The 17,889-nt window shown below is 45.1% G+C and overlaps 1 protein-coding gene and 1 long non-coding RNA gene across 2 annotated transcripts in view; one reads left to right on the top strand and one right to left on the bottom strand.

The window, feature by feature from the left end:
* LOC137226319 (T cell receptor alpha chain MC.7.G5-like) overlaps nt 1-17,889 on the top strand; it is a 282,791-nt gene that overhangs the window by 120,590 nt on the left and 144,312 nt on the right. The window contains exon 3 of the mRNA XM_067740968.1: nt 14,465-14,475. Coding sequence (XP_067597069.1) covers nt 14,465-14,475 — 11 coding nt within the window. The remainder of the gene's footprint in view (nt 1-14,464; nt 14,476-17,889) is intronic.
* LOC137226362 (uncharacterized) overlaps nt 1-17,889 on the bottom strand; it is a 684,033-nt gene that overhangs the window by 612,936 nt on the left and 53,208 nt on the right. The window lies entirely within an intron of this gene.

Below are 17,889 nucleotides of genomic sequence, written 5' to 3'. Positions count from 1 at the left end.
CTTGGAGGCTCCTGAAGATGACCCAGGAAGGAAAATGAGAATCCTTGATAGTTAAATACACATAGGCACACGCACACACATACACACACACACATTTGGCTATATGATGTCTTCAATTTAAACAAACAAACATACTGAAAATGGAAAAATACTGAACCTAGACTAAACAAATCAGTCTTTTTGTGGGGAAACTAATGTCTATCAGAGATTTCACTGGGGCTCTTTAACCACAGATGTAGCAAATTCCCTGCCAAACACAGCTTAGAGATTTCCAAAGTGCTGCTACTGTGCACACCACAAAATAGACCAGCTAAATGGGAGTGGTATGGGTTTAGGAGATAAAGAATTAAGAAGAGCAAAGAGGAAGGGGAGAGGGAAAGAAGAACGTTATTTCCTAGGATAATGGTCACTCCCTTTAACTTTTTGTTCTTATTAAAGAGCCCTCCCGGGCTTCCCTGGTGGCGCAGTGGTTGAGAGTCCGCCTGCCGATGCAGGGGACACGGGTTCGTGCCCCGGTCCGGGAAGATCCCACATGCCGCGGAGCGGCTGGGCCCGTGAGCCATGGCCGCTGAGCCTGCGCGTCCGGAGCCTGTGCTCCGCAACGGGAGAGGCCACAGCAGTGAGAGGCCCGCGTACAGCAAAAAAAAAAAAAAAAAAAGATCCCTCCCAAACCTCTGGGATTTTCCAGAATTTGGTGCTGTGGGGCACTGACCTCTTCCCATCCTGTTAATGGGAACTGTGAGGAAATCTGAAGAGACAATTAAGAAAGTAATGTGCTCTACAGGGAGGCAAGTAGTGCCAGTGGGACTGGTTATCAACTTCCACTTCTGTGTGTCCTTTGATTTCATTCAGCTTGAAATATTGAGATTTCTTCTCGGATATGCCAGCATCTACAGTCTTCACTAAGTCTACAAATCTTTATCTAAGCTGATGTAGTTTTCTTCTTTCATGAAGTTGTTTTTCATCAGAACAAAAGTACAACTTTTCTCCTGTGAAGTGTAAAAAATTCAGCTACAAACTAAGCCATTCTGTTTTCTGCTTCTCCTCCAGGGTTGTATCTCTTCTGGGAGCTCTGGAAAGAAACTGTCATGGTTATAACAGCCTTCCATATTTCCCTCTTTGTATTAGTCAACTCTGCTGCAGTAACAAACAGCACCAATATCTCAATAGCTTAAACAACGAACATTTACTTTTTGCTCCTGCTTTTACTACAAGTCGATGGCTACAAGGTGTCTGCTAAGTTCTGCTCTCTGAGTCTTCCCATTCCAGAAACCAGACTGAAAGATAACTCACTATTTGGGACACACTGTTCTCATGACAGAGGAAGAAGAACAAGAGAACTGCTGATAGAAACTCAGAGTGCTCCTTAGAGCATCTGCTCAGACATGGCATACATCATGTCCACCCATGTTCACTGACTAAAGCCTTTCCATGACCACACTCAAAATCAGCTGGGAAGGGACTCATGCCCCTCCCACAGAAGACACTGGCAGGACATGAAGCAGTGGCAGGGACTAATAATCCTCTCATATAAAAGGGAGGATCAAATACTTGAGAATAATAATGATACAACCTATCATACTCTTTGACTCCACCCATGTAATTTGTATCCAACATGGAGAGTTTCTCCCCATGTCAACTAAAAAGGAATTTGATATGATTTTTTTTTCTTCTCAGAAAAAACTCAGAGGTGACACTTGCCAAATTGTTCTTCATAATGTCACTGTCTCTTAAAATGTTAACAGTTATTAAGCAATTAAAAAGGATTCCATGGTCAAATAAGTTTGGCAAATGCTCTACCTTAATAGATCTCTCTTAATATTCACAATTCTTTATTAGCATATTACGTGCTCTGAGAACTCCTGCTGTAAATATACCTACTTAGCCCAGAATTGGGTTCAGAGAATTCTTTCTATAAGGGCACAACCATTAATATCTCATGAGATTCTAGTGGCTAACACTGCTCTCAGGATTATGATTCTTTTTCCATGGTTGCTGGGATACTTCCTTTATGCTCCTCCTAATTTATAAACCCCTTGTGGGCAGGAATTCTTAGTCTGTTTCATCTTCAGTTTCCACAGGGTGTTGCATGTTTAGTATATGAATCACCCAATGGATTCTTGCTGTTTTCTTGTTCTTGTGCATCCAGATTGGAAGACACCTAATGATGATGAGAGGAGGTATGCATGAGGCCAGCAGGTCTGTACAGGCCTTCAAAAGGAGGCTTGCATTTTTGCTAAGATCACACTCCATGTTAGGAATCTGAAGATGCTATTCAGACACTATTTTTTGCCTACTTAATTAAATACAAACACCTCAGACTGGCTTTAATTCTTCCTTCCTTAATGAAACAAATATATCTTGAGTCCTACTCTGTGCCAAGTACCACGCCAGACACTCAGTACATGTGCGAGCAAGATAAACAGGGGGACTGCCCTCCTTAAGAGGAGATAGACATAAAACAAACACAGGAATAAATAGCCAACAATTATACGACCTCTCAGCAGTGTACTGCACCACTAGCCACCCATTCCTTCTTTTTTTTTTTTTTTTTGCTGTACGCGGGCCTCTCACTGTTGTGGCCTCTCCCGTTGAGGACCACAGGCTCCGGACGCGCAGGCTCAGCGGCCATGGCTCACGGGCCCAGCCGCTCTGCAGCATGTGGGATATTCCCGGACTGGGGCACGAACCCATGTCCCCTGCATCGGGGGGACATGCGCCACCAGGGAAGCCCCACCCATTCCTTCTTGAAATGCTTTTCCATGCTTAGCTTCTGAGATGCTATACTTTACTAATTTTCCTGTACATCACTGGCCTCTCCTTCTCAGTCCCCTTGCTGGCTCTTCTTCTATCTAGCTTCTAAATATAGAGCCCCCAGGGCTCTATATTCAGCCTCGCTTCTAAATATAGAGCACCCAGGGCCCTTGCCTAGGTCCCTTTTCCCTTCTGTATCTTCTCCTAGGTGATCTCATTCATGCTCACAGAGTTGAATTCCACATATGTGCTCAGGACTCCCAAATTTGTATCTCCAGTGCAAAACTCGCCTCTGAGGATATGATCTCTCCCCAAGTGAACCACGTTAGCACTTACCTCTCTCTTTTTTCTTTTTTAATTTATTTTTTTCCCTGCAGTTACCTCTCTTGAGTCATTTCATGTTTTCTCTCTTTTCACATGATTGTTTGGATACCTCCTTTATGCTCCTCCTAATTTATAAACCCCTTGAGGGCAGGAATTCTTAGTCTGTTTCATCTTCAGTTTCCACAGGGTGTTGCATAGTAAGTGTTTAATATATGATTATTGAATTTAATGTGTGAACTGAATTTCTGCTTTAGGGATCACTGAGACACAGATGGTAATGAATATTTTATTTAAAGAAATAATGCCTCATCCTTCTGTATTGCCAAATGAACAACCTCAGATGAGAGAACACAGCTACATACTTTGACATGAGGTGAATACTTAAATTTAAACATGCTAAATGGAGCCAATATCATCCCTTGTGGTCACAGGAGCTGCCGCAAAGGTTTTATTAATTGCCTACTTTCCCACACCACAGCTGGCAAGGCTGGTATGTCAGAGCCATGGACCACCTACTCTTCACAATAGTGCCCACTTGTATCTATTCCCTACTTTAAAATAAAAAGATAAGAGAAAAGGACAAGGGTTTGCCTGAAACCCTCCCACCCAACCAGAGCAGGGATTCAACCACATAATGCTGGTTCCTCGATTTAGATTCAGGGCCAAAGACGAGGGCATAAGAGGAAGACTTCCTGGTTTACAGAAAGATGTTTCGCCAGCTGCTCTAATAATAGCTTGTGGTAATTGCACCTCTGCTCCTTCATCTGAATTTTGATCCTGTTCCTTTCCAAGCTTCTCCCAAGGCCTCTTGGAAACTAAAGATTGTCTAGAGAAAAGCTAAAAGCTTTTTTGTACTTGATGATCTGCCTAAGTGTGTCGGGGGCCGCAATGACCACACAAGGAGGCCCTGATTGTAATGTGGACGCGGGCCCCACGGCCCTTTGGTGTGTGTACACAGAGCCTGCTTTTCCTCATCTTGGTTGCCCTAAAAAAATTGTCATTGGCCTCCACGTGCTTGAAGTTTAGGGTTTAGTCATTCAAAACAAGAGGAAAATTGTCTGGATTATATCTCTTCCGTAAAAATAAATATTTTCAACTGCCGTGGCATTTAAACTCTATTTTCTTTTCCTGCTAGTTTCCCTTCCCTATCACACTTCCCTGGATAAACACAGATTGTGCTATAATATTTATTAACAAAGGGTTCTCTGGGCCAATGGTGGTTTTAGGAATTCTGCTGGGTATTTAGTGTGCTGTCTAGCTGAGTCCTCAACCACGTTGTGAGTCAACGCAAACGCAGCAGATCGTGAGTAGAGGCAACAGTTCTCCTCCCAGTACGCTGCAGTCTCTGGGTCGCCAATTGGGACTTGAGCTGGCATGCTTAAAAATAAGGTTTTCTGACAGAGACAGATGATTGTCAGCTGAGTCTTGCAAAAATCCCCTTTCCCTGTGCTCTTCCAGCCCATCTTCTTGGCATGTGCCCTTCCTTCTGCATCTTTTGTTGTCCTGCATCCCTGATTTCTCGCTGCAGACTGGACACTGATGTCAGTTTAGATTGATACTGTGTGCACTGTCATGGACCTCAGTTTCACTCAGGATGTTACTTCCAGTTGATCGATGCTGAGGTTCTTCGTCACGCGGGGCTACCTTGCCACCCATGGTACTTCCTTCATGCTCCTTTGGTAACTTCCCCGTTCACAGTCACTACTCAGTCATGCATGTGTGCAAACTCTCAGACTACTTGGCAGTTGAAGCCCTGCCAACTGGATAGCTTGTACCTCTATTCAGTAATCTTTTCATTCACTCATACTAACTGTTCATTACACAGCTCAGTGTTAACGGCCCTTTAACTTGTCACATCCCTGATGAATAGAACAGCACCTGCATTCTAAACTAGGCTTTAAAACAGCAACACCATGGTGACCATAAAACAACCACTCCTAACTATACGGTCTCAAGCCATGGTGAATATGATGGATAATATTTTATGTACCCCAGTCGTTGGCCCTTTCCACCAAAGACGCGCCACAAACCCCGCGTAACCAATTTGAATGTCAGAGATACACAGAGTATGGCAACGGGGCAGCAGCAGATCCAGAGTGAGTGACGTTCCTGGGACATGACAAGGGCACTGGGTTATGGTGGCCCAGGATGCTGTAGGACCAACATCCACTCAGATACTAACATTCTCACTTCACTGGTTTCGGAAGTCTCTTTTGCCAGCCCCCAAAGCTACCTCATGGCCACTTTTTTTAATCTACACAGCTGCCTTAACCAAAGCACCCTAGAGTGCTTCCTTTTTTCTCTTCCATCGTTTCTTAAGCTCTATATCTTTAGAGCTGACCTCATGTTTTAGCATTTTTTCAGCCTCGCTCCTTTTTTCCCCTCAACCTGTGATAAAACAAAGCAAAAGTAGTAAGTATGTTAGTTCAGAGCCCAAGGCATAGGAGATACCTCTGGAACTGTGTCTGGGCTGGAAGGCCAACCAGAAAAAGCAAGGATGACACAAGTTTTTGTTGGTGGCTGTGGAATTTCCCTGCAGTTCTGGGAGAACCCAGTTCTGTCACCACTTTCTACCCTGGGAAACACTTGGCAGGTTAGAGGATGTAAGATGTATAAGGTAAGATCTTAATCCCACGGCTGTATGATATCAGAGCTACAGAATTTGAGCTCCCTAAAAGCATGGAAGCATGGACATTCTACTTTTTCATAAACTCCCATCACCAAAGGAGAGAAAAGAAAAGCATTTATCTTCTCTGTCTCTCTTGCCTGTCCCCCAGCCCTACTGCCAACCAAGAACCTTGAACAAAATATTTTTCTCCCTTTCAGAGGAGGAGAGTAGGGAGTGTTTTTTCTTACGTGCAGAGAAATATTACAAAGGGGGAGGAGCTTCTATTCCGTTCATTTAAAACTAATAACCTCTGGGCCCAATCCAAGTTTTCCCAGCTTTTTCCTCTCTACGGGATATTGTTGGATGGAAGTACAAAATTACAGTTATTTGGGGTTTGTTTTTTTGTAAATAGACTACTATCAGCAAAGGCATAAGATTAGTCTCTTATCAGCATGAACAGCTCTGTTCTGGCCTCTCCATGTTCTACCTGAGGACTGCCAGACCCCACAGTTATTCCAGCAAGGCAGGGGAAATCAAAGAGGAGTTCCAGAGATGGCAATAACTTTACATTCTACCCACAGCTCTGTGGCAGCAAATCTTCACTGTGAAATCAATAATTCCAGGAGAACAGAAGGTGATTCACCTCCTCCAAAAACACATGGCCGCTTCAGGGCACTGCACACATTTTCACTCTTTGTGGCAGGTCTCCTTAGATGACTGTGCTCTGCTGTGAGCCTGGGAATTACAGGACAACAACAAGGAAGGAAGGGAGGGAGGGAAGGAGGGAGGGAGGGAGGGAAGAAAAAGAGAACACAAGTTGAAACACAGCAAGGACCCATTATCTTGTGGATCTGGGGTGCTGTAGGCTGCATTCCACTTCACACACACAGCGATGTGTTGTCCAACCTAAAGAATCACAGCAAGAAGACTCTCCTGGCTGAATTTGTTCTCTCAAGAGGGAGCCGAGTAGGGTATAATTTAGATCTTGAAGGTCAGGGCAGGATTAAGAGGAGGAACCAAGACCCATAGACTTAGCTCATTTTAATTGGCAGAGAAGGACCCAGAACGACAAGGACCATAGCACTTAGCAACTATTTACTAAGCACCCACTAAGTGCCCCACACTGCTGTAGGAGCTCAGGGCAACAGGGAGATGGCTGAAGCTGACCTCAGCAGGTCCTCATGCCCTCTGATTCATAAGAGACAGGCAGTGAAACATCACCAAGGAGGAGAGCTATTGAGGGTCCACGTTGGACCTGGAGAAAAGGATAAGATGGCAGATCATCCCAGTCACAGGTGACACCTGGCCACAGGTTTTGCCTTGTCCCCAGAGGACAACACTATAATAAGACTTTACTGCAATATAAGGTGTATTCTTTGTTTTACTAAATGATGCTCTTACACAGTGGTTTTCAATCCTAGCTGCACATCAGAATTACCTAGGGAGTTTTTTTAAATCCAGATGCCTGGACCCCACCCCAGACTAATTAAATCAGACTCTCTGTGGGAAACACCCAGACTTCAGTATTTTTTAAAACTGTCCAGGGGATCCCAATGTGAGGCCAAGACTGAGAACCACTGCATCGAGGTGATTGTCCTAATTACCTTCCAGCTTTTCTCTGCTTCCACAGTTCTCTTATCTAAGCTGTTATATTTCCTTTTTATTTTTAGTTTGTTCTACTTTGTCCTTTCAGTAGATAATTCTACAATATCCCATTAAACCTTTTTTCATGCTTTAACTTTGCTTTTTCTCATTTAATTTTCATTGCCCACTCCACTTACCCCATCCCCCCATTATGCTTATTTTGTGCTGTGTTTCTCTATTACAGCGTCAACACTTACAGGGCTCTTGATATGGGCAGAGTACTACAGGAGGCACTTAACTGTTACTAAAAATTATATCCAATGCAATCATATTTTCTGTTAAATTCTGTGCAACTGTTATGGGCTCAGGTCCTGTGGAAGATGGGCAATTTGGCAAAGTCTAGCTCCCTTCCTAGGAAGCAGCTCCCTTGGTATATAAATAAAAGATCCAAAATAAATATATTGCAACAAAAAATAAAAGGAACATCCACAGCTAGGGGGGAAAGAAGATTAAAAGCTGTCTGAATCTAAATAGCAACATCTGCCCTGCCAAAACCTTGGTTTCAACTCTACGAGGGAGACGCTGCCATTTGCAGAAGAAAAAGTCCCTAGATTGTTTGTACTACCGGTGAGGCTGTTCTCCGGGGGCAGAACATCTGCTGATTCAGGCTCATTTCCTCGCTGTCCGCAGGCAAGCCCAAGAGCACACAGGCGAGTCGCTGAGACACTAAGGGCTGAGACGAGGAAGAAAGGGCCAGGAGACAGTCCCGGAAGCAGACCCTTCAATCTTCAGGGGAAGCCACGTACCACATCTCCTGCCACTAGGCTGCACAGGTAAGAGCAGCCTTGGAGCCTCAGAACCGCAGGCCCTGCACTTCTTCCTGGGCCAGGTGAGCCCCGGAGAGCCCAAACCATTGTCACCTCCATGGAGCCCAGCCTGGCACTGAGTCCACCATAGAAGCCAGTGGATGTTTGCCCAATAATTGGGTGAATGAATAAATGACTTCCCTGATGAAATGACTCCTGGGAGAGATGGTGGGAAGATGGAAATGGAAGGTGGCTCTGTAACCCCACCCTGGTAGCTCAGTCCCTTGATGCTCTGATAGGGTTCCTCTCTCTTCCTTTTCCCTTGATTTTGTTTTTCAGAAATCAAGGCAGATGTCTTGTTGGAGCAAAAAGAGATGTTTGTTCCTTTTAGAAGAAGCAAGATTTTGCAGTGCCAAATGACAGGGACAGGGAAATGAATAATTACATGATACACAGGTGTCAGAGGGACCAAGATGGTTCCCTGAACTTTATAAACCAACGAGGAGACTTCTACGGCCCTGGTCTCCAGAACAACTTTACTTGTAGAGGCCAATTCTCCCTGGAGATTCTTGAAACTACAGTGAGAGAGAAGGGACTTACTACTCGCTGCCCTCCCCATGGTGCAACTCCTCTGGGTCCACATAGGTCACAGCAAAGCCTGCCCTTTCCTCCCACCTTCCACACTGGTGAGCTGACCCCAAGTGCAGGTCTCCCTGGAGATTAGTCACAAGGTGTATCCACAGCCATTATTTTAAGACCGCACAAGGCAGTATTATCCCCATTTTACTGTCTAGAAAATGGAGGCTTAGAGAGGTTAAGTGACTTGCAAGTAAGTGGTGGTGTCAGGTATACACCCAGATCTTCCAAGCCTAAATCCAGTGGTCTCTCCACTACAGCACAGCTGCCCCTTGAGACTAGAGCAGGCAGTGAAAAACAAGGACTCCCGGGTTCCAGGACCCCTTCCAGCCCAGTGTGTAGGTGGTGTTCTATCTGAGGGTTGTCTGAGCAGAGGTGGGGTTACCCAGCTGCTCAAGCTCAACAGCCTGTGCAAATTCGAAGAAATGGCATATGAGTTCAAAGAACTCACTTGAAGAACAGGAAAAGCAGCTCTCTGCTTGAGGTCATGGGGAAGTGAAGGCTGAAACGTGGATGAGAAGGCTTGCAAAGGTCCCTTCTCCCTTCAAATCTTCCATTCTTCCTTCTGTTCTCAGTGAGGCCAATAAACACATCTTCCTCCATTGCTATGTAATCTATGTTGATTCTCCTGGGACTCCCCAGGCAGCACCCTGGCTCTGAAAATGAAATATTAACTACCTCAGCCTCATAGCCATCTTTAGCAACCGTACACTAATGGAAAAGCAAGAAGTGCTCGTGGCAGCTTGTGTATTGAGGTCAGCAGTGCCTTTCTTAACCCTCTTCTGTCTGGTAAGGCTGAAGGGGGCAGAAGTTTCTGTAACGATATGGCCCATCTTTAGAGCCACAACCCAAAGACTTGGGGTCCTTCCTATGGCCATGATCTTGGGAATAAGGTCCTTAATGTCTTCCTCTGCTCCTGGGGTGTTGTAGACAGCAACTCACTTTCAAGTCTTCTTGGGCAGAAGAAATCATTTCACTTCAATCAGCATTTTTGAGGACCTTTATGGGTTCAACGGGTGCTTTGAGGGGATTACACAGGAGATAAAGACAGACCAGACCAAACAACAATTGTGAGGCTGCACTTACACATCATAAAGCATACAAAGGCAACTCCAGAATTTCTACAAAGGAGGGGCTAAGGGGCTGCAATCTGGTTGAAAGATGCCTCAGGGACTTGCCTTGAGGCAGTATTTTCATAGCACATAAAATTGGGAAAGATGTCAAAGAATGGGAGGCTGACAGGGATTATGGAAAAGGATGGATAAAGCCCCCTCCAAAGCACTCTTGTCTCTCCTACTAACTGTCCCAAGTCTCAGGTGTCCTGATTTTTATGTAACGATGTCAAAAAAGAAGGAAACTAACAAATGGCCAAGCAACGAGCCAAGTGTTCGCAAATATAATTTCATTTATCCCTCAGAGACTGTAAAGAAACATTAACTCTCCCCAGAAGTCACATGAAGGGACAGACATCTCCCAGGACCTGGGAAGCTGTGGCCTAATTGCTGACCTGGACACAGAAAGAATGGGTACAGGGAACACAATCTGCGCAGAGCCTAAGAAAGAGGGAGTCCAAGGGCAGGGCCCAGGAACACTTTTCTACCTTCCACCTGGGCACCCCACATAGGCTATGCTTGTGTTCGAGTTCCATCTTCCTCCTGCCACAGGCCTGGGCCAAGCTTCTGCAGCAGGTCCCGACTCTCCCGGACCAGTAGAGCACGTCTCCTAGCCACAACCTGCCCCAGCTACCACCAAACCAAATCATCACCTGCTCCATCCCCACTACTGTCTTCCACCTCTGCTTTGATTTATTGTTCATATGGACTCTCTCCTCGTCAGGCCTAGAGGAAGGCTGTTTTTGTTCATTAGCCAAAAACTCTTAAAATTACCTCTAACCTGTGGCAGATAGAAATCACAGTCATAAACGTAAGCACAGTCTTGGAATTTTTCAGAATGACTTCCTGAATAATTTGGGAGAATTCAACAATAATTATCTAAGAAGACAGGCTTATTTGAGCCCTGCTAACTCTTCTTTTGATGTGAATGCAGCTTTAAGCCTACAGCACTTCCTCCTGCCTCGGGGCTTTTTTTTTTAATACATCCTCATTTCTTATATAGAATGTTCTTTCCCTACACATGCCCCTGATACTGGGTGTATCAAGCAGAGTCCTAGCAGGGGACAGAGGGCACTGTCAAAAGGGTGATCAGAAAGAATCTAATGAAAAGGACATTTGCAAAGGTGTGGGCAGGTGTTATAGACTGAACTGTGTCCCTCAAAAAAAGATATGTTCAAGTCCTAACCCCCAGTACCTCAGAAAGTGACCTTATATGGAAATAGCATCATTGCAATTGCTGTAATTAGTTAAGATTGATGTAATTAGTTAAGATGAGGTCAGACTGGAGTAGGGTGGGCCCCTAAGCCAACATGACTGATGTCTTTGTAAGAAGAAAGCAGTGTAAAGACAAAGACACTGGGAGAACACCATGTGACAGGAAAGGCGAGCCAAGCTAAAGAACACCAAGGGGGCTTCCCTGGTGGCGCAGTGGTTGAGAGTCCGCCTGCCGATGCAGGGGACACGAGTTCGTGCCCCAGTCCGGGAGGATCCCACATGCCGCGGAGCGGCTGGGCCCGCGAGCCATGGCCGCTGAGCCTGCGCGTCCGAAGCCTGTGCTCCGCAACGGGAGAGGCCACAACAGTGAGAGGCCCGCGTACCGCAAAAAAAAACAAACAAAAGAACACCAAGGACTGCCAGCAAACCACCAGCTGCTAGGAAGAGGCAAGGAAGGATCTGCCTAAAGTTTTCGGAGAGGGCATGGCCCTGCTGACACCTTGATTTCAGACTTCTAGCCCCCAGAACTGTGAGACAGCAAGTCTCTGTTGTTTTAAGCCATCCAGTTTGTGGTACTTTGTTAAGGCAGCCATAGGAAACTAATACAGCTGGGTTACGGGAAACCAAAAAAAGACGGTGAAACACCCTAAGTCTGGCAACAGAAGAATCGCTGCCACCCTGGGCCTGAAGCATGAAGTACATGAGTCTTTACCAAAACCTGCAGCCTCTGGCAGAGGAAAGCAGCCACAGCCAAGGCACAGCCTAGCAGGAAGGAATCTGGGGTAAGACCACCCCACCTCTTCCTCCTCCTTCTCTCCAATCTCCTGATGGTGCCTCCCGTTGGCCAAACTGAACAGGATGCCAGAGAGCAAGGGAACCAGGTGGATGCTGTCCATTGAGATCAGCCTCCTAGAGGAGGAACTAGAGTGATCTGGGGGGACAGACACTATCCAGCACACCTGGGTAACTTCAGCTTTTAAGTCTCAACTGCAAAGTCACTTCCTCAGGGAAGACTTGCCTGACCTCCTGACCAGATCCTGGCCCCATAACGTGCTACCTTAATTCTGCTTCTGTAGAGTACTTGTCACTCTGTAGCACTGGAGAAATTCATTATGCAAATCATTAAGTGATGACTGGCTCTGATGCTCAAAACTACACTCCATGAGAGAAGAGACCATATCTGTCATTCATCAGGGAATCCCCAAGGTCTGGTGCATAGTAAAAATGACTAGATTTATAGGATGTGCCAATAGGCAAGCAACCTGATATAAAAAGATCAAGTAAGCCCAGAAAAGTTGCCCTTGGCAGCTCTGAACACACTATAGAGAACAGGCACCATTGTATCCTACAGGTACAGATAGTGCACTTTGTAATACCAGAGAACGTGACCACCTTCAGTACTTGCTAATGGTCCTCTAGAAATGGTGGGTGAGATAGGCAGTTGGGTAAATGAGATGACTAGGGTAAGGAGAGCAACTACCATGAGGTCAAGCTAACTTGAGCTTGCCTCTATCTGAATCCTCAGGCCAGTCTGGTCCCAGTCACACTGGGGAAAACAAGAAAGCTCAGGTGGGTGTCTGCTCCACTAGTGTTGGAATTTAGGTCCTGCACCCATCCTCAGATATTGAACACCTCTTTGCTTACCAGGTGATCCTCTTCCCCGCTTCAGCTGCACCTTCTAGTTTCCATTATTAATTTACCTGTTTAATTTCAATATTTCATAGATTATTGGCCTTGAAACTGAAACGTGTGGGTCCCAAGAATTCAAATACGCCTCTCTTTTGAAGTACATCTAAATTTAGGCTGTCATAAACTGGGAGGTAGTTGTGGTTTCTAAGTTTTTTACAACACTTTACTTTGTGTAATTCAACATAAGTGACCTAAGAACTTTACAGAAAAGAAGATAGATGAGCTCAATAAAGATTAGGAAAATGCATTAAATTTGGAGACAGTGTTTCATTGGATTGCTCTTTTATACTTGGGTGAATCACCCTTATCCAACTTTGCCTGGAGGGAGTTTGGAGTAAACACAACAATCATTACAACACCCACAGTCCTTGTGCACACACTATCGACCTCCTCTTTTGATGGTTCTTTTGATTATGGCTGTAAAAGTCAATAATTCTTCTGGGTATTAACCCTTAACATCACCACAGTACATACAACATGTACCTCTAACATGAAAATGAAGCAACTATATCAAACTTAACTTCTAGGGTGGGAAGCAAAAATCTTGTGATCAATCAAATAAGCTGTGTTAACCTCCTCTCAATTGGCCTTATTTATCTGGACCACATTATTGATCTTGAAGGGCACTGTCATCTCATTAACAGTCAGCAGGTTCTGCGTGCTTCCTGTGATTGACAAAACCTCTCTGGGTAACAGAACAGCTGCCAACAGGGGCTGGTTTCCTCAGGCACAAACACGTCACAGAGAAGGTGTTGACTCTGAGGAGGGACCAGGCACAGGACAAGTTGGGAGGCAGAGCTGTCCCTGAGTGGAGCCATGCAGAGGGTCTGCTACCTCATCCACCTCACTCTCTTCTGGCCAGGTAAGGCAGATCCTGGAACCTCAAAAGATCAAGGCTCAGCGAGGCATCAAGGCTGCCAGGGCCTGGCCCTCGAGCACAGCACCCGTTACTCAATGATCTCAGCCCCAGTCCTCACTAAGTCCCTCTCATGTCTCTTCTCTAGGAGTCATGTCAGCTGTCACGTTGGTGCCTCAAAACCAAGCAAGGAGTGTGTCTGTGGGGGAATCTGTCACCCTCAGGTGCTCCATGAAAGGAGACTCCATCAGTAACTACTATACCTTCTGGTACAGGAAAACACCGGGTAACACAATGACTCTCATATACCGAGAAGGGGGCACATATGGCCCTGGTTTCGAAGACAACTTCCAAGGTGAAATTGATTTTTTAAACAACCAGGCTGTGCTGAATATCCTGGAGGCATCAGAGAGAGATGAAGGATCTTACTACTGTGCCTCGACCACCACCCTGCTGTGGGTTCACTTCTGAGCAGCTCCAAAAATGTGGAGATCTACGTGGAACAGCAGTTCCAACAAGATCATGACTTTCTCCTGAATAAATAGTTCAAGAAATGGAAGCCGGAGAAGGCTGACGTTCATGCCTTTCCTTCAGGTTCACTGGCTCACAGCCTGCCCACGCACTCCAGTGGTGCTCAGATAGGCAACCCCCAGTGGGGTGTGGCCCGGTGTAGGGCAAGAGAGAGGAGAGACAGAGTCAGAAATTGTAGCATTTACGGCACACTCTTAACAGTTTTCTTGGAAAGTCATAAAAGATTTGGCCACACAGCCTAAAGTACTTAGGATATGACATAAAGAGGCACTTTCCAAAGTATGACTATGGTGATGTCCAGTTTCTCCCCAGCCATATACACCAGGAATCTAGCTGTTCTCAAGGAGAGGGGCTGGGAAGGTGGGAAGACTCCTCCCTTCCTTCGGCATCAATGGTACACACTGCCTGTCATCTTCCTAACGTGGATGGCAAGACCTGATCTCTAGCTTGCTGTACTGTTTTGGACTTTTGCCCTCCTTTCCATCTCTACCTCTTTACTTCTTCTTCTATATGTTCTAGAAAAAAGACATTGAACAATTTTTTCCCACTGGCATTTCTTTATCCTTCTTTGGACAGCTCAGTTTAGACTCCACTTTTATCTTGAGCAATGTACTTTTCCAGATTTAGATGACTGACAGCCTATTCTGAGGCTGAACCTGTCCTTCCTTTTGACCTCATCTAGAAAAGCTACCATTCACCTCACTGAATACCTTACTGGAATTTTGGTGGTGATGGGTATGTTCAGTAATTTGATTATTGTGATGGTTTCATGGGTGTATGGGTATATCTGAATTCATCAGGTTGTGTGCTGTAAATATGTGCCGCTTATTAATAAAGATTAATAATCTTATCAATAATCTAATCAAAGATCCTGCTGTCCATAGAAGTACAAAAAAGGCTGACAAGTGTTTGCCAGACACACACAGTTACACAGTTGGTTCCAGTCAGGGATCCTCACTGTTCCACCAAGGCACCTCCCAATCTGCCCATCTCTTGTGATTTTGTCTGACCTTTCATATATATGTATCTATATATGATAAAGAATGATATTTGGAAGCTTTATGTAGATGTTGTCAAAGTTCTGGAACCATAGTTTTAAAAGACCTGCAAAATGGAATCCTAGGAAGAGACCCAGTGGGTCCTTCTGACAGAGACCAGAAGAATGTCTTTGATGAGAAGGAGGAGAGAAAACATCTGGACAAATTCATAAAACTGTATGTTAGCTGTAATAATGATTAATATCTGTTGAGTGTTTACTATAGGCCAAGCACTATTCTGAGCACTTTACATGTGTTATATGGTTTAATCCTCACAATAATCCTATGATGCATTTTCTATTATTATCGCCATTTTACAAACGAGGACACTAAGGCACAGAAGAACTAAAACACTTGCCCAAGATACCACTGGTAATAAGGGAGGGCGACAGATTTCAGACTCTGGAGCTGAAGGACACAGTATGTGATTCAGGAGGTTGGGGGAGGGTGGTCCATAGAGGAGACTGTCCCCAGGATGTGTCAGAAATAAGGGACAACAGGGCTGTGCCCTCGCCACCAGACCTATTCAAACCAATGCTCCGTGACCATCTGTCAAGAAACTGGGACAATGCAGCACAGGTCCCAGAGGATTTCTCAATGTTTTCTAACTCTGAGATTTTGTGATCGTAATACAAGCTTCACTCCGTCTTCTAAAATTATCTGTACCTCTTCATCTTTGAAACCAGGATAAGAAGAGTTACATCTTCAGAGATAATAAGAGTTCCATCTTCACAGTGTTGTTAAAGGCAAATGATAGAGAGGAATTAAATTGCATTGTACATGGTAGCTATGCCATAAATGTTACTTAACATAAGTAAAGTAAAGGGCCAACAATAAAGTGGAATAATTGAGAAGAAAGTGAACTAAATTACAGAGTGCCAAGATGCAACCACTCTGCAGGTATGGACTCACTTAATCCTTATGACAGCCCCGTGAGGTCTTTATTGTCAGCTCAGGGTCACAGATGGAGAAACTGAGCCTCAGAGAGACTGGGTAGCTTATCTAAGGTTCCAGAAGCAGAGCTAGGATCTGGGTCAGAGGCAGACGGCCCTGGTACTGGGCTAGGGGCTGTGGGATATACTAAAGAAATACATGGCCTATAACAATGCCTGAATTAGAGAACAGCTGGGAACAATTGTGTGAATTCCAGTCATCTGTGTGATGCAGAGGTTGCCCTTGACTCCTTGGCCAGTCCCGGGGAGAGGGAATGGGGGTAGGGGTACCTAACCCCTTCCACCTCCACTTCTCCCTCCCTTGCTTTAAAACACCAGTTGCAATTGCAGCTTCCAGGCTGTTCTCCGGAGATTCCTCACTCCTGTGACTGAAGGAGGACTGCGGCTACACAGCCCCCTCCCACTTCCACTCCTGAGCCCACCCCTAGGTCTGCAGCTTGTCTCCCAGGCCACAACATGGGAAATGGGCCGACATCTTCCTCCCTTCTGATGCTTGTCAAAGGCAGTAGCTTGTTGAATTCTCTTAGAGTCTCTAGGGTGCTAATGCATTCACTGCCTTCTTCTTGCCTTCTCAGAGGCCTGTCTGGAATGGCAGCTACAGGGGTCTGGGGCTAGTGTGATGAGAGCTGGAGAAATTCTGCGGGTCCCTGGAGGGTCCACAGAATTGCCAACTTTACCATCCATATATATCTGCACAGTGAGACAGAGTGTCCAAGTTTGTCTCTTCCATTTTCACTGACTTATTATCACTTAATCGAGGCAGCAGAAGGGCTCAAGATCTATCATCCAGTTCTCTGCATTTAAAAATGAGGAAACTGACACCAGAAAGCGCTGAATTAAGGTGTGGGAGCTACCAAGCAAAGAAGAGAACTGAGTTCAAACAAAACTTTCCCCACTCTAGGTAGAGTCTTAGCCCCCTGCAGTGCCTCAGACAGAAAGTACTGGCTAATAAATTCTCCATAGCAACAAGGTGAAAAAACTCTGGAATTGAGGCTTCTTTCCTACTTCTCAATTCAACATCTTGCCTCCAAATATAAATTGAAATCATGGGGTTATACATCTCTAATATTTTTTGGTCAGAGGTAATATTTTTTATTCTTCCTCCAGCAAATACCATCTCTCCTCTATGCTTAATTTTTCTCCACAGCATTTATTACCATCTGATGTGCTGTATATTTTACTTGCTTATTTATTTGTTATTTAGCTCTCCACTGACTGGAACACAAGCTCCATGATGGCAGAGATTTTGTCTGTTTTCTTCACTGCCTTAACTCCAGCACTTAGAAATCTGGCACAATATGGGCACTCAACAAACGTGTGGAATGAATGAGTGGATGAAATGTGGAATGAATGAGTACTACATATCCTGCACTGTGCTGAATGCTGGGGATATAATAGTGCACAAGGCTGGTGACAACTTTGCCCTCAGAAATGCTTTATCCAAGCCTCATCTATCCACTAACAAGATTTTCTGAAGGGTAGATAATAAAGCACTCTAGAACACCAAATAACTTACTCTTGGAGAGCAGACATAAGAGCTCCTACATTCCTTGGACATTCCCCCATGACAGGGATAAAATGGGGTGGAGCAGGGAAGGGGTGGGGATGGCAGGCTTTCTCGTGAAAGAAAGACTTCCATTTTTCAAAACCAAGTGATGGAATTCCATGAATTAGCACAAGTGGAGAGGAAGCCATACTGAAAAGGTCAAAGCTTAGAACATGAAAAGGAAGATGGCAGACTTGGATGATTGACAAATGGAATATGGAGCAGGTCACATTGAGCC

This window comes from Pseudorca crassidens, chromosome 1, assembly GCF_039906515.1.
Source record: "Pseudorca crassidens isolate mPseCra1 chromosome 1, mPseCra1.hap1, whole genome shotgun sequence".
NCBI lineage: Eukaryota > Metazoa > Chordata > Mammalia > Artiodactyla > Delphinidae > Pseudorca > Pseudorca crassidens.
The sequence above is the reverse complement of the archived record's forward strand: the minus strand, read 5'-3'. Positions and strand labels throughout refer to the sequence as shown.